General features: G+C 46.9%; 1 protein-coding gene across 1 annotated transcript in view; it reads right to left on the reverse strand.

The window, feature by feature from the left end:
- MMRN1 (multimerin 1) overlaps positions 1–16,487 on the reverse strand; it is an 80,173-nt gene extending 63,686 nt beyond the window's left edge. The window contains exon 1 of the mRNA XM_077300891.1: positions 15,669–16,487. Coding sequence (XP_077157006.1) covers positions 15,669–16,225 — 557 coding nt within the window. The 5' untranslated portion in view covers positions 16,226–16,487. The remainder of the gene's footprint in view (positions 1–15,668) is intronic.
- Between the last annotated feature and the right edge of the window lie 636 nt (positions 16,488–17,123).

Genomic DNA, 17,123 nt, shown 5'->3' on the forward strand with positions numbered 1-17,123 from the left:
TTTGTGTAGGTTTCTGTAGTGGGCAGATCTCCAGCCAAAAGGGAGTACAGTTAGACCAAATCAGTCTTTTAAGCCAGGGGTAGTCAACCTGTGGTACTCCAGATGTTCATGGATTACAATTCCCATGAGCCCCTGCCAGCGTTTGCTGGCAGGGGCTCATGGGAATTGTAGTCCATGAACATCTGGAGGACCACAGGTTGACTACCCCTGTTTTAAGTTAGACTCTACATCCTGAAAGCTTTTGTTAAACACTAAGCTGGCTCACCTGTCTATCAGTTTACAAAATTCCTGGGCCCTTGCAGTCTAGGGAATTTAACTGGGGAAAAGCAGCTTCCTTTTAATGATTTCTCTGCAACCTGGATCAAGCTGCAATTGTTCCTTTTCTCCAGTCGTAGTAACAAAATTCAATATTGCTGTTTTAGCATGTGTTTTTTTGTACCTTAAAGGCTATATGTTAGATTAAGATGGGGTATGGTGTAGAAATGCAGCAACTGTAAGCAGGATGTCTGCCAAAGAAAACAGGCTGGATGAAAATGGCATTCCCAGCCTTGCTTGAAAATAAAAAGAAGCAGGAGAAAAAAACACACAACCCCCCCCAAAAAGGACAGTACATTTGTTCAGCCCTAGGCAGTTTTTTGTCTTGCTCCATTCCATGTACAAGTTGCTTTTACCCCCACCCCATACACACACACTTCTGTTTGCAGCTCCCTACCTCCCAAAGTCTTCATTTCCTCTGGCTCTGCCCTGCCCCCCCCCCCCCCCATCCTGCCTCTGCTTTCCATCTCTTGGTTTTCTCTGTCACACTCTGTCGCCCAAAGCAGCTTACAAACACTTTTCCTCTCCCCACAACAAACACCCTGGGCCATTTCGCACGGCTTCAAAGTAGCAGAATGGTTGCTATTTGGAAACGCTACTAATTTGACATAACCCACGACGTCGTAGACAATCTGCAACAATCCTGAAACCAATCAGTAAAAAGCGCTTCGTTGTGGCGCTTTCAGGGGAATCCAGAAAAGTGGATTCACCCTCCGGATAGCGATACACTCCTGCAACCAATCTGCAACAGTAGCGCTAAAGATCTGTGCGTTACCATTGTTGCTGGTTCTTCAAAGTCCCTCCCCCTGGCTCTCTCCTCCAAACTTCCGGCGAAGCGATCGCCATTTTTTTTTCTCCGAGCGAGCGGGGATAAACGCACCGGCGAGCCTCTTTCTGTTTAGAGGCTTCCCTGGCTTCAGTCCTTCACCTTTAGTCACTAAGCACAAACAACTGAAAAGCCCGTTTGCTGAAATAAAGTCCCTTTATTTTTTACAAATAAATTCAGCCGAAAATCGTGCCCGTGAGAGGGGGGGGGGATTTTTTTTTTTATCACTCGAGGCAGCGTGCAAATGATCATACAATCAAACGACAGCTCACATTAGGCAGCTGGATGGGTCTCTCCGTAGCAACGAATCTACCTAGATTCATTGCTATGGATCGTTTTTTTTTTTTTAAAAACCTTTCTTAAAGGGAAAGGGGCTGTTTGGGAGCATGCTAATGGCTGCCCATTGGCTGCTTGACGGCCAGGGGCGGGACGAGCTTGGCAATAGCGCTTCCTTTCTAGCGATTTCTGCCGAGACCGGAAGCCAGTGGGAAACGCTAAAAACCGCAACTGATTCCACTACAAAGGCAGGTATGCATAACGACGAATTCCACTATTTTAAATGGCGATTTTTCATTCCGCAAACAATTTGCAACAAAGATCCCTGTGCGAAAAGGCCCCCTGTGAAGTAGGTAGGGCTGAGAGAGCTCTAACAGAACTGATCTTCAAGAACAGCTCTAAGAAAACTGTGTCTAGCCCAAAATCACCCAGCTGGCTGCATGTGGAGGAGGAATGGGGAATCAAACCTGGTTCTCCAGCCACTCTTTAACATCATCTGGCCCCACCCACTTTTTAAAAACACATTTCATAATGGAAAGGTGTCCGAGGGCACATTTGCGCCTACAGGCCCACGTTGGGGACCCTGAGCTCGAGATTCCATCCTAGCCCAAATTAGTTGGGAGTAAATGCCATGGAGAAAGCACAGAAACGTTAGTGAGTTGCAACTAAATTGTTTGGCTTCGATTAGACGTGCAGTTCACGGTATGTTTACTTGGAATAAATCCCAACAGGACACGCTCCCAAGAAAGTGGGCACACCAAAACTGGAATTAAGCCCCATTGAACTTTGGGAATTACTCTGGATAAGGGCCTGAATGTCTGTGAACATTCCGTAAGAGCATGCTAGAAAGGGACTCCTGTTGGTAGTATCTTAACCTACGGCCTCCTGTTCTACTCATGGCTCAGAGACTGTATTGTGGCACATGCGGACCATGTAAACCTCCTTCTATGGTACTGGTACTTTGTGTATCTTTTAGAGTTTAGTCAGGTTAAGAATATTACTTTTTGTATTAAACGCTGAGAATCAGACTGGATTCAGATGCCGCCTCCCCTCCTCAATAAACCGTCAAAATCTATATCAGGCTTGAAATAAGGCCAGTCGAGTGATTTACAAGTAACCTACTTTTTAAAATTCATAATGCAAATCCAGAGATTATCATAATTGTATTTGAAGCAGCTAACTGGAATGATACAGTTACTGAAACACAGAGATGTAATAAGAAAGAGTTATATTGCAACGAGGAAGCCCATTTTAAAAGAAAAAGTTTTAAAATGGCTGAGTATTAATTCAGACAGAACTCCATCCCTTGATTAATTCCGAAATAGGTAATTCTGAACTCGTTGACAGCTGCGAGGTTCTCTTGTGATCCAGGCATGCCTGATCAGGACGGATTAAAGAAAGATCCTGTCCAGCACAACAGCGTAAATCAGGATGTTAAAATTCTCCATGTTTCCCTGATGTCTTGCAGACTAGCTAATATTTTCACTAACATTAAAATCCTTTTCAGCCCTTCTGCGGGGAAGATTAATCAATGGTTTCTTTTGTTTGTTCAGATTCGGAGGAGGCTTACAAACCGAAAACACAGTTCCAAGTGGGAAAACAGCACGGTGGTTTGATCCAAAGATAAACTTTGCACAATCCGAGCAGTCGTCCATTCACAAAAAGACCTTCCATTCATGGAGAGTCCTCCCCAGTTAGTCGAAGACTCCTTCCATTCATGCCTTCAGTCTATCCATCCACAAAAGCCTCCTTCTGTGAATGTTCGGTTGCTCCATCAATGGAAGTGCATCTTCGGATCCAGGCTGGGATTTCGAATGCCTTACAACTGTAAGCATGCAGGAAGGAAGTTCACTTCCTTCAAAATGGAAAAGAAATAGAAAAAGAACTTGAACTGGCCATTCTTGAGGAGGGAGTTGGACGGCTCTTGAGTCAATTGCCAAACAACAAGGCCCAAGGTATTGACATCATAGCCATGGAACTGTTAAGGTGTGTGAATCACAGAATCACAGAATCATAGAGTTGGAAGGGGCCATGCAGGCCATCTAGTCCAACCCCCTGCTCAACGCAGGATCAGCCCAAAGCATCCTAAAGCAATGCCAATCAAAACCATTACAGATTTGTGCCAGAAAATCTGGGAAACTTATAACTGGCCAGAGGAATGGAAACAATCTGTGTTCATCCCATTACCGAAAAAGGGTGACTCAAAAAACTGTTCCAATTACCATACAATAGCCCTAATTTTTCATGCTAGTAAAATCCTGCTTGACCACATAGCAAACCTGTGCTGGATTTTGGAAAAGTCATGGGAATATTAGAAGGATGTCTACATTTGCTTTATTGACTACAGGAAAGTTTTTGCTTGTGTGGATCACAGCAAATTTGTGGGAATCCCTTCAAAATTTAGGGGTGCCAGTGCATTCGATCAAACTGATGCAGTCACTCTATGCAAACCAAGAAGCCACTGTACATACACTATTTGGAGAAACAGACTAGTTCAAAATAGAGACAGGCGTGCACCAAGGTTGTATTCTTTCCCTCTTCCTGTTTAACTTCTATGCTGAGATCATTATGAGAGAGAACCAAACACCGAGATTAAGATTATTAGGATTGGGCAGGGGAAAAAGGAAAACAGGCTGACAAAGAATGCAGTGGTGAGATACAATCAAAATGGACACCGGCCAGAACATTACGCAACTAAAAGAAGTGGTTCAAGATCAGAAATTGTGGCAGCAGTTGTGCTATAGGATTGCCAAGAGTCAGACTCAACTGAATGGCTAGCCTCAGCTTCATATTTGATTGTTTTATGTATTGCCAGTATGTACCAGCAGGTGGCACCATTTCACAACACAAGCATTTCACCTTTCACTCATATAGGGAAGACTATACCTCTGTCTTTCTTTCTTTTGGGCGACTTCCACAGCACGGGACAGAAATAAGCACGAGAAGTCTTTAGAATGACACAAAAGAGAAAGATTTCCCACATGCATTTCAACAAACCTTGCAAAAGCCCAATCTGTGCCATTGTTTTAACTGGCAAACAAATAAGCTGTTCTCAAGAACGTAATCACTGGATGACAAGGAGATGCCTAAGTTTAACTGTGACGTGGAAGAAAATTGCTTACTTCATCCCACCCTGCCAATTCTCCTTTGTGCTCCTCCACCCTCACCAGATTCTGAGAGGCTACATGCCAGGCTGGAGGTGGGAAGAGGCTAGAAGTGGAGCTGGAAGGCAAAAGAAACTTGTGAGGAAAGGGTTAAATGCCTCCACCTGCTGTACATGCTTTGCATCTCTTTGGCAGAGGCCCAGATTCTCAGATCTGAATTGAGGATGGCCCATCAATGGTGGAAATCTGCCCCATATTGTACACTTATTTTATTTGCATCAAACCGCAAATGATCCTACATAGATCATTAACTTTCTTCTTCTTCTTCTTCTTCTTCTTCTTCTTCTTCTTCTTCTTCTTCTTCTTCTTCTTCTTCTTCTTCTTCTTCTTCTTCTTCTTCTTCTTCTTCTTCTTCTTCTTCGCAAAACAAAAGTCTCACTTTCAATGGAAGGAAAAGAATGAAACTAAAAGATAGCAGCACCAAGTAGAAATGAAAGACCCCAGTTTCTGAGCTGGTACACAAGCAATCCTACATCCTAAAGCCAACCATCTAAGCTGCAGAACAGCTAAGACGCTGCGGGGTCTGTAGGCCGACTGCCCAGCCTCATCACGGCTGCAAGGTGCCCTGACTCTGACTGGGATGATACAAGGACCAAAAGTCCCGCCAATCAACAATAATGCAAACCAGCCCCTGCACCTTTAAAAAGAGAGAGCTGGAAGGTGGATGCCCATTTTCTTTCTTTTAGAAGACCACTAACATTGCCGAGGTCTGAAGAACCATGCAGGCAGGGATGGGTTTCACCCACTTTGCCCTTTTTTAAAACCCTGATCCAGGTTAGGAGCTGTAAAGGAGGCAGGGGAGGCCTCAGCACTCCAACCGAGCTGTCGTTTGTCTTTAAAAGATTAAGGGAGATCTGTGATCTCCCATCTGGCTGGGCTTTAAGTGATCCGTGAACAGGCCTAATTCTTAGTTTCCTCAGCTGCAGTCTCCAAGGTGAGACCAAATGGCCCTCCACTCAGCCCGCAGCTGTTTCTGCCACTGGTGACCCACTGAGGGCTTCTTGAAAAGCAGAGGAAAAGGAGTTGCAACAGCCATAAGCAGAAATGGCCTCTTGGAGGGCCGGCTGGACATGATCGTGTGTAATCCCATACAGTCTGGCCCAACGACTCCATGTTTCATTCTTGACTAGCCCACTGCTCAGTCTATTTGTTCATCTAAACCAGGGGTGGTCCTCCAGATGTCCATGGGCTACAATTCCCATGAGCCCCTGCCATCATGTTGATTGTAGTCCATGAACACTTGGAGAACCACAGTCTGGCCACCCCACTATGCAGTAGTAAATAAACTTGGGATGCTTGATCATAGCGATCCTTTTTTTTTTTTTTTAGAAGGAGGATCACCTCTTCAGCAAATGGTAGTAACTTCAAAGAGATCGTGGGAAATTTAAATTTGCAAGCTGCTTAAAAGAATATAATTTGTATGGAAAGTGGAGAGAGAGGAGAAAGTCTTAACTGACTGTCTAACTGTTGTTCTTTGCTCATTCTGTTTGTTCTGCCTGTTCTGGAGGCAAGCAGGGAGGGAATGTGGTCAAAGGAACAGGAAGTATCCAAGGAGCCAATCAGGATGCAAGAGGAGAGGAAGTTCTTGCTCTAACCATGCTAACTACACATCTCCTCTGATTCCCCCTGTAGGATGTTCTCCTACATAATGCACATGATAGATCTTGCATATTCCTCTCCCCCATCCCTCGCCTGTGTCCAGGGGGAACCCTCAGTTCCAGGCAACCCTGATCACATGGGTCCAGGGAGGACCCAGGAAACACCTCCAGCCAAGAACCTGCAGCCTGAAAAAGAGCTATGGGTAAGTTTTCAGGTAGGGCTTGGCGGGAGAGAATGGTCTTCCACCCCAAAACAGATTGGATCATGACTCACAGGGAAAATATTTGTTTTCTCCAGCAATAGAGGCCTTGACACTTTGTACTCTGTAGCTGCAAACACTTGGCTGTCACCATTTGCTTCCCTCATCACATGCTGCCGCTATAATTTTTGGACATCGAGATGTTTGGTTTCCATGGCCAGCTTTGTTTTTCTTTTTCGATCCCGTGACCCAACGTGGCAGCATCCCCCCCTCTCTGAGCCTTGGCTGAAACTAGCCACATTCCCTCGCTTCTTCTCCGGCTGTTTTCCAAGAAAAAGATTCTGGGGCGGTTCCGTTCATGTTTTGGGTTGGCAGGGCGAGCCGAGAAAACTGGGAGGGTGACCCGGGGATGACCTGGTGGGGTGAGCTGGAAGGGTGAGCTGGGAGAACCGCTGGTCTGGCAGCTGAATTGGAGGCTACCCTGATCTGATCCTCAGCTGAGGAGTTCTGTGGCCCTCTCCTTGACCTCGCTGCTCCTTTAATGTCGATGCTGCAGAGCATTTTCCAAGTCAAATAGCCTATTTTTACATAGTGCAACCCCATTGCTCAGAGTGATTCATGAGCAGCATCTCTGCAGTCTCTCCAAGAGTTCCTCAAGGACACCTTGTTCTCCCCATCTCTGCTTGATTCTTGGAACAGCCTAGGTTGCCAGCTCCAGGTTGGGAAATCCCTGGAGATTTGAGGGTAGAGCTCGGGAAAGGCTGGAGAGGAACCCCAGGGGAGTGCAATGACACGGAACCAGTGGGGGAAGATCGATGGGGGGGGGGGCTGGTGTAAGGGGTAGGAGTTGGGGGTAGGGGGGGTTCCACCATGTTGTTGGGTTGTTGATCTACTGTATTTGTATTTTTGTCCATTTTGATAGGGTTTTAATGGGGGTTTTAACTGGACATCTATAACCTGCCATGAGCCTACTTGATAGTGGCAGATAATAAATCTAATAAATTTAATAAATTTACTACTACTACTACTACTACTACTACTACTACTACTACTACTACTACTACTACTAATAATAATAATAATAATAATAATAATAATAATAATCAACACTCCAAAGCAGCCACTTTCTCCAGAGGCCTGTAGGATTGGACTTGCTGTGTCAAGTATAGAGGATGCTAAGATGCTAACATTCACTGAACTGGGACCTAAACGAAAAGCCACATTTATCATGTGACGTGTGTGTAGGGTGGTCTGGCAGCCAGGCAAGAGACGTTCGGAGGTGGTTTGCCATCGCCTGCCTCCATGTCATGACCCCGAGTGTTTCTTGGAGGAACCACCACCCAAATCCTTGCAGGTCTCCCATCCAAATATTAGCCAGGGTCGACCCTGCTTAGCTGCTGAGATGGGACAAGATTTCTTGGGCTCTCCAGGCGAGAGACAAAGCCACACATTCAACTGAGTAGGTGTTTGAAGCAGGTCTTCCTTGCCCAAGGGACACAATTGGATCCAAGCAGATTTCCCTGTTATCCTTTTAAAGGGGAAAGCCCACGGAGGCCTCCATGTCATGCTCAGAAGGGGGCCCAGTTCACATTTCAATCAGGGCGTTTCTTCATTGGGGAGCAGCCTTGTTTAAAAGCAACCCCCTCCTAACTTACCGTCAAGCCCCCCAGATAAGTATGCATATTTTTGTATCTACCTGTTTCAGAATCTGTATATTGAAGAACTAAGACTTTAAAGTTCAGAAGATTTTACCTGTTTCAGTAAACCACTGAGGTTCCCCTTATTGGCCTTTTAAGCACCCTGCTGGATTCATATCTGTAAAATGGGATTTGAGGCAGAGGCACCATATTTGCAGAGTAGCTACAGGAGTATCTCTTCTAAAGAACCACCAAGTTTTAAAAATATTGGACCAAGGGGCCCTATTCTATGGGCACCCAGAAAGGGAGCACCCATCCTAAATCAATTGTTACCAACAGCAATGGGGAAAAGAGTCTCTTTTCTTGTCTTTTATTCCCTCTCCATTGGAAACGACAGAGGTTGGATGGGGGCATGTTCTTTGGGTGCCCATAGAATTGGACCCCTGCTGGTCCAATCTTTTTAAAACCTGGAGGTTGTTTTGAGGAGAGGTTTCTGCAAATCTGCTGCAAATGTGGTGCCTCCATCTCAAACCCGCACCCACCTAGACCATGGAATAGACAGGAAAGGAAAATTTTTAATTGCCCGATCTCTGCATGGCCGAATCACGCCTGAATTGTGGTTCGGGCAGTTTAACTTAAGGGGAAGTGCATTTCAGACCGGATTTGTCCCCAAAGTGTCTGAATCCACATTGATTCGGGTACTTTTCGGGCTATCCAAAACGAACTGCACTTGCAAAGTTGAGGCCTACAGTGACATCTAACCCCCGACTACTCCCCCTGTAGCTACCAGACGATACTCCTCAGCAAGGGCTACATTAAGTGGACCTCCCCCCTCCCTGGATAAGAGCACTATTAAAGGCAATATCAGCCGTGTCATTTTAAAATGTTTTAACTGTATTTAACTCATTTTAAATTTTAATTTTTGTTTGTTTTTTAGAATTTTTGCCAAAGGGCAGGATGAAAGTTGAAACATCAATGAACACATAAATAAGAGATCTTTTTAAAATACCCTTAAGTCAGAGCACATCTTGGGCACTCAGAGCTGGCTGGTTGGGTGGCTGGCAGAGTTGCCAGGTTCCCCTGGTGGGGGATGGGCATAGAATTGTCAGTTCCAGATTAGGAAACTCCTTGAGATTTGGGAATGGAGCCCAGGGAGGACAAGGATCTCAGTGGATTCCACCCCCCATGGTAACCATTTTCTCCAGGGAAACTGATCTCTGCAGTCTGGCAATGAGAGCTGTAATTCCAGGAGATTCCCAGGTCCCACCTGCAGGCTGGCATCCTTAGTGGATGAAGCTCTCTCATTCTGAGGACACCAGCTACCATTCTGGTTTAAAAAAAAAAAACAAGCTTTGATTTGACGGAAGTTGTCGTGACACCGCCCCAAGAGCCCAAATGTTGAAAATTGCTCCAGTTGGGCAAAGCAGGGGAACTGCAGGCAGAACTGGGCTCCCTCTGGCCTCCTCCTGGCTACAGCCTGTGGAGGAGAAGGACACACTGTGGGTTAAACCCAAGCGAAAAGATTATGTAAACAGAGCAGCCGGGAACTACTGTGCAGCCGGATTTCACGTGGGAGTCGTAAACAACTTCTGTTTGAAGAGATAAGTGCACACACTCGAAGCATGCTTGAGACAGCTGCCTCAGATCCAGTTCGTGCATCGGTGTACCCCTCGTACTGAGGAAAGCAGACGAATCTGAAGGCCCTTTGGCATGTAAATCACTACCTCCACTTTTCTCACTTTCCAACAGGTGGCAATCTTATTTAAGAAGTTCTTTCTTAGAACTAAAGAAGACCCTTTGTTCAATTTCCTTTATTACAGGGCCTTTCTGTGCATTCAGTTTCAGAAACACGTATTAAGTTTCCATCTGTAAGGCACCTTCAATTGCCGATGGGACGGGACGGCCCAGGTGCAACCCCTTGTATAAAACACAGTCAAAAGGTTTACAACAGAACCGGGTAGAGTAGCTTGGAGCAGGCTCCTAGCCCAGCAAAACCCCTTTGTTCGCAAGAGGTTTATCGATGCAGGTGGAAAGCACACTGTAGCGGGCTGCAGTCATCTAAACCTTTGAAACACGCACAGCAACGGAAGTGTCACAAACACTCCGAGAACTGTCAATGGGAATGACATAATTGCCCTTCTGCAACGAGCAGGAGTATTTACTGCAGATTTCAGAGAATAAGTTCCCTCCGCCCTTTAGAATAGCAGCTCTCCAGCACATGATGCAAACTCCTCAGCAGGGCTTGGTACGGAAGGCCCAAAAGAAAGAAAGGCAATCTTTTCCCATGATAACGCACAGCTTCGCCTTCTTCCAAAACAGAGATCTGAGAGACGCCGCAGATTCTTCTTGAGGCAGCGTTTCCTACGCCGAACAGCATCGCGCAGTCTCATGGCGATACCTACTAATCTTCTAGGCGTGAGGGAGGTTTGGGAAACTGGTACTTACATGCCGTTGTGTTGTAACGACGCTGCTGTTTACGTGTCCAGCAATTAGCGCCATTGCATCTTTATTTAAAGCTCAGACGCCACAGCTGCAAGTTACATAATGTTTCTTGCTGTGCGGCACAGAGAGGGAGAATTCTTCATTGCACTGATCCCTCACTTTCCTTCCATGGGGCTCAAGACAGAAGCCCAGTTTGTAAGGTCTGTGGAACATGTACACTGTTAGGGCTGCCAGCTCCAGATTGGGAAACAAATGGAGATTTGGGGTGGGGTAGAGCCTGAGCAGGGCAGGTTTTGGGGAAAGGAGGGACTTCAGTTGGGTCGGTGGTTCTCAACCTTCCTAATGCCGCGACCCTTTAATACAGTTCCTCATGTTGTTGTGACCCCCAACCATAAAATTATGCAAGGGTTCTTTCACAGACATTAAACCGAAACTGACCAATGGCGTGAAGATCAACTTATATATATACAATATATATATAAACAATGTATAATTTGTCCCTCGCCAGGCTGCTCGCCCTGCAATGGTCCCTGTGAAAGGGTTGTTCAACCCCCAAAGGGGTCCTGACCCCCAAGTTGAGAACCACTGAGTTGGCTTCTAATGCCACAGGGTCCCCCTTCCGAAGCGGTCATTTTCTCTAGGTGAAGTGAACTCTGTCACTTGGAGACCAGTAGCAATCCCAGGAGATGGCAAACCTTTGCAGAACAAATGGTCATGTGACACTGCCTTCTACAGAATCAGGACCTTGGCTCCTCAAAGTCAGCCCTGGCTGCTCAGCTTGGAAGGGTCTCCAGGGTCTCGGACAGAGGTCTTTCACATCCCCCACCACCAGAACTTTTAACTGGAGATACCAGAGGCTGGACCTGGGACCTTCTGCATGCCAAGCAGATGCTTTCCCCCTCCGCCACAGCCCCTCCCATGCACAACATGATTTTTCTTTATATGTGCACTGAATAATTCTCATGGCACGTTCCCCCCCCAATTGCCATGTCCTGTAGGAGAACTGATCTCTGTTGCCTGGAGATGTAATTCAGGGAGACTTCCAGCCACCATCTAGTGGTTGGCAACCCCAGGTGCCCTGTTTCCCCCCTTCCCTTTGAAATGACAGCCCCACTTTCCACAAGGAGCTGGACCGCTCTACAAAATACAGACCCAGGTGCCACAGGCAAAACCTTCCAATCAGCTGCAGAATATTGGAGTGAGGCAGGAGGGGGAGGGGTTGTTTTGCTTTTGAATGGATTTATTGCTCTGTCCCCATTTTATTCAGCCCAAGTTCATAACATGAAATTTATCTCTGCAACATCATGCTAGCCAATTGCGACTGCTTCAGCTTGAAAAGCAGCACAAGTGTGTGTGTGGGGGGGGGGGGGGGGGCGAAGCGTTGAGAATTTCAACGCCTTTCTAACAAGTACGAATTGTCCCTGCCGTGCACCATCTGAACCGATAGCTTAATTTTGCCATCTTTGGTCTGTTTCCTGCATGCAGATGCCCAGTCTGCATTCATCTTGTTTAGCAAAAATGTACTCAAAATGTGGCTCATGGGCAGATTGGTTTTCAGAGGTTTTTGCTTTGGGACCTCGCATGCCATGCTGAGGGATCCTATGTGGAGCAGTCAGAGTTAAACCCCACTCTGTTTTCCTGGTCTTCCCAGCTGGAATGTGAACAGTTCATTAAAGCCACAGACCCCGAAAAGAAAGTCTGGCTCATTGCAAATAACAGGACGAAGTATGTTCAATCTTGTCATTACTAAGGGAATCGTCCACTTGCTTTCTCTATGCCGAACCAATTCATGGCTTTGTAAAGAGCTACCCTTTGCCCATTAAAGGTCAAATCAGTAGTAACAGATTTGAAGCAGGGTTTCCAATGTCACCTGGCTAGAAGGGTATAAGAAGAGCTGGGACTTTGCACCCTGTTTTTTACTACCTGAAGGAGTCTCAAAATGGCTTACAATTGCCTACCCTTCCTCTCCCTTCAAAAGACACCCTGAGAGGGAGGTGAGGCTCAGAGAGCACTGAGAGAAACTGTGACCGATCCAAGGTCACCCAGCTGGCTGCATGTAGAGGAGTGGGGAATAAAACACAGTTCTCCATATTAGAGGCTGCCACCCTTAACCACTACACCCAGCCCTTCTGGATCAGACTAGTTTATCTTGTCTAGCGTCCTGTCTCACATAGTGGCCAACCAGGTATCATGGAGCCCAACAGCAGGACAAAGAAGAAGAGGAGGAGGAGGAGGAGGAGTTGGTTCTTATATGCCACTTTTTTCTACCCGAAGTAGTCTCAAAGCAGCTTACAGTCTACTTCCCTTCCTTCCTCCCCCCCCCCCCCGCCCCCACCAAACACCCTGTGGGGGAGGTAAGGCTGAGAGAGCCCTGATATTACTGAAGAAGAAGAGTTGGTTCTTATATGCCACTTTTCTCTACCAGAAGGAGTCTCAAAGTGGCTTACAATCACCTTCCCTTTCCTCTATCCCACAACAGACACCCTGTGAGGTGGATGAGGCTGAGAGAGCCCTGATATTACTGAAGAAGAAGAGTTGGTTCTTATATGCCACTTTTCTCTACCAGAAGGAGTCTCAAAGTGGCTTACAATCACCTTCCCTTTCCTCTATCCCACAACAGACACCCTGTGAGGTGGGTGAGGCTGAGAGAGCCCTGATATTCCTGCTCAGTCAGAACAGCTTTGTCAGTACTGTAGTGAGCCCCAGATTACCCAGCTGGCTGCATGTGGGGGAGTGGGGAATCAAACCCAGCTCGCCAGATTAGAAGACCGCACTCCTAACCACTACACTAACGGGGACTAATGCGAAGCAGCCCACCTGTCCCAATGGCCATATTCTCCAGTGGATCTGAGCTCTGTTACCCAGAGACTTGATGTGATCCCAGGAGATCTCCGTCCACCCCCTCAACTTTGTAATTCTATCACCATTACATGACAGCACTCTAGGATTCACCCCAAACTCTATGGTCTTACCATAGTGTTTTGGGTGAAGTAAGGTTACAGCACATGTACAAAGCTGATTCTTTCCCACTTTAGCTCTCACTGCTCCACCAAGCAGCAGCCAGATCAGTGTGGCCCAAGGAAGGTAGCTATAGTGGGAGACCCAGCCACATATCCTGGAATGAGGTGGGAATGGGGGGACAGACATGGATAGTACCATTTCAAAATGCAGGGGGTGGATTCTGGCCTGGAATGCTTATATTTGTTTCCTGTCCTATTTCCTGACACTCGGCACAATAAAAAATGTGTTTATCATCCCTCTTCCAAAGAGGAAACCAGCACTGAATGGAAAAAGGGTTCCAGTCCGACGGTTTGCCTGCTGGGGTTTCTATGTGCAAGGGGTTGTGGACATAGGAAAGCGCTCAGAAATGTGATCACCCCCATGCACTCTGAAATGGTGCAGTCCATCCTATTGCCTCAGCTGGGTGCCACTTCCTTTCTGGGGCAGGGCTGGACCACACCAGGGGAGGTGGGGACAGGTTGAGGAAGGGCACCATTCTGAAGAGCTAAAGCAGCCTCGTCTCCCACTGCCCTGAAGAGATTGTAAGAGGCCTAATTAGACACACCAGATGGTGATTTTAGGCTGCATTATATAGGGAGGGGGGAATTCTCCTTCCTCATCTAATCTGAGAAATTTCAGTGATCTTGTTTTTAAAACCATTTTGTGGACATAAGACAGGGAGATGCCCACAGATGGCTTTAACAAAGGATTAGAAAAAATTCAGCTATTAATTATGATAGATAAATGGAAACTCCACATTCAGAGGCAGTAGACCTCTGAAATATTAAAATCCAGCAAAAGCAATGACAGAAAAAGCTGTTTCTTTCACCCCATGTTCCCCAGAGGCAATTTGCACGGTCATGGTTGCAAACGGGATGCTGGATTAGATGGATCCTTGGTTCGATCCAGCAAAAACATTCTTAGAGGCTAATAGGGATAGTAACAGTAATGCATCAGCCTTCCATTGCAAACTATAATTTGGCAAAGCATCTTCAAACACATGGGAAGGTTCACTTTCCATTACCGAAAACGGAAGAGCCCAATTATGCTACAACAGTTTGAGTCTAGTTCTAAGCCTCTCTCATGCAATCGACAACCACAATGACGACATAAAATAGATAAAAGTTTCACCTTCTGGTTACCTGTAATTGCAAATACACCCAGAATCTATGGTCTCCTTTTCAGTGAACCAAAATGATCCTTAATTCAGACCTCGTTATTTTTTGTGTGACCTAGTCCATAGAAATTATATCGTGTTATATATCTGTTCACATTCCTAAAAACAGTGGACTGCTTTGATCTCACTATGTCCTGGAAATGTAGCAGTAAAACCCTTGTCAGCAACCATGTGTGGCAGATAACAACAAGCTGTTGTACGCTGTTTCCTCTGAACTAAACGGCTGCCTGACATTCATTAAGGACCTTCGGTGCTGCCAATGCTCTGACTGAAAGCCTGCACACAAATCCCACTGAAGCCACTGGGAAGTAAGCTAGCCTCTGAATTTAACATGGTTTGGGAGCTTTGTAGTCCTCATTCTTTAAGACAGGAGTAGTCAACCTGTGGTCCTCCAGATGTTCATTGACTACAATTCACAGCTGTTTGTTGTGACCCCAGCCAGATGGTATAGGAGGCAAAATCTGAACCGAGAGAACCCACCAAGAACCCCAACTTAGATACCCATGCAGGGGTAGTCAACCTGTGGTCCTCCAGATGTCCATGAACTACAATTCCCATGAGCCCCTGCCAGCATTTGCTGGCAGGGGCTCATGGGAATTGGGGTCCATGGACATCTGGAGGACCACAAGTTGACTACCTCTGCTTTAAGGGACACATATATAGGAGGGCCCTATAAATGAAACCTGGCTAGATTTCCCAGGACCCCCCTGGTCACCGGCAGGAAATGGGGGTTTAGGTTAGCCCTGTCCAGGTTGAGAAATACCAGGCGATCTGAGGCTGGATCCTGGGATCCCAGTGGGTTACAATGCCCTAGAGTCCCCTCTAGCCTAAAACATCCACTTTCTCCAGGAGAACTGATCTCCATAGTCTGGAGACGAGCTGTAATCCCAGGGGATCCCCAGGTCCCACCTGGTGGCTAGCATCCCAAATCCTGGCTTCACCTGACCCCAAACCTGTTTTGCAGGGACTTCTCTGAACCGTTTCTAAGGCCAGCGAGTAGATAAACAGTGAAGAAAAATGGGATTCTCCTTACTTTCCCCGGGTAGTTTCAAAGCTGGGTGTTTTGCCGTAATCCGATTGCCTGGAAGACCTGCTCGCGATCGCTCCTTTCGGGCTTCTGGAAGCGTCACCAGGAAGAGAGCCTTTCCTAGGCTGGCTTTGCGCAGGGATCCCCGTGTTGTTAGAAAGAGCCTTCACGTTAGGCATGCCGTTATCATGGATTCCTCCCGTGGGATTCTCCAGGGTCGAGGAATTCTTCTCCGGGGTCACTGACGGAGTTTGTAATCCCGGAGATTCCTTTGCGGGTAGTGGGGTGCTGCGTCTTACCGCATCCTCACGGTTCACAGTCGCCAAAGTGATCGGCTTTTCTGCAGTGGGAGCCACAGGGGTTGGTGCCCTGCGTCTGAAGTTCTGCATTTCGGCAGACGTCAGATTAGGGGGGCTTGTTTCTGCTTCATGGTCCAGCGGTCCCTCCAGGGCCCTGACAGCTGAGTTGCCTTCGGTGTGCCTCCATGCCAAGAACATTAAAAACAGCACCCAGTAGATCGCCCTCATCCTCCCAGTTTGTAAGAGCCGCATTGTGTCTCTCATGTGTTCTCCGCAGGAGGCTTGGGTCGCCTCTTCCCCTTCGGCTACCGCTTTCGCAACGAACCTGCAGAAATGTGGCCGGCTGCCGGTGATTTTTATGCGCGGCGGAGAGAGGAAACAGGTTTTAGTGCTTCAAACCGGACCGAGGAAGCTTCATTTCCTGTTTCTGCAGATTCCTCGGCGACCTGTGCCCTTTTGGAATTGTGGAGCCAAAATGCCTTAGGGAGAAGCAAAGAGGCTTTGTGGAAGCTACAGGATGGGGAATAAACGGCATCAGGCGAACATGGAAATATACTGTCACTGAAAGCAGCTCAAGGGGGATGGGTGGGGACGAAGAACCGCTGACTAACTTCCTTTCCGTGTTGATGGGCAACAGAGGACATGGGAGATCTGTCAAATGTGTCACTTGGTTACCGAAATCTGTTTGGAGAAAGCCACAAAGTTATGTCACTGCGTTGGCGAGTCCTGAACGGCACGTGTTCGGTAATGGTTTGTTTGTGTCTTGCTTGGGACCATTCTGCACACCTTGGATAAAGCACTTCCAATGTTCCTTAGAAGTTCCTTTTCCTGTCCAGCACAGAAAGTCCAGTGGCAAAAGGACATCATAGAATGGGCCTTGCTATTGTGGTGGCCCTGCTCATGTGGTAGTGTGGCAGCGTTGCGTTAATTCAATGCAAATAGACTTTTCTGCATAAACGGATTGTGTCTACGGTTTTTGGCTGTCTTTTAATGCATAGTAACTGGTTGATTCACGCAGGGTTTACACAGGTTGTGTCTGCCCCTCCCTATCTTGTGAACTGCATTTCTTCTCAGCCCTCACACACCATTAGCAAAACACAAATAGCACCCTAGGACCACCCTAGGACCATTTAAGGCTTGTAAATGGCAGGAATGAAAACTA

Source organism: Paroedura picta, chromosome 10 (assembly GCF_049243985.1).
Source record: "Paroedura picta isolate Pp20150507F chromosome 10, Ppicta_v3.0, whole genome shotgun sequence".
NCBI lineage: Eukaryota > Metazoa > Chordata > Lepidosauria > Squamata > Gekkonidae > Paroedura > Paroedura picta.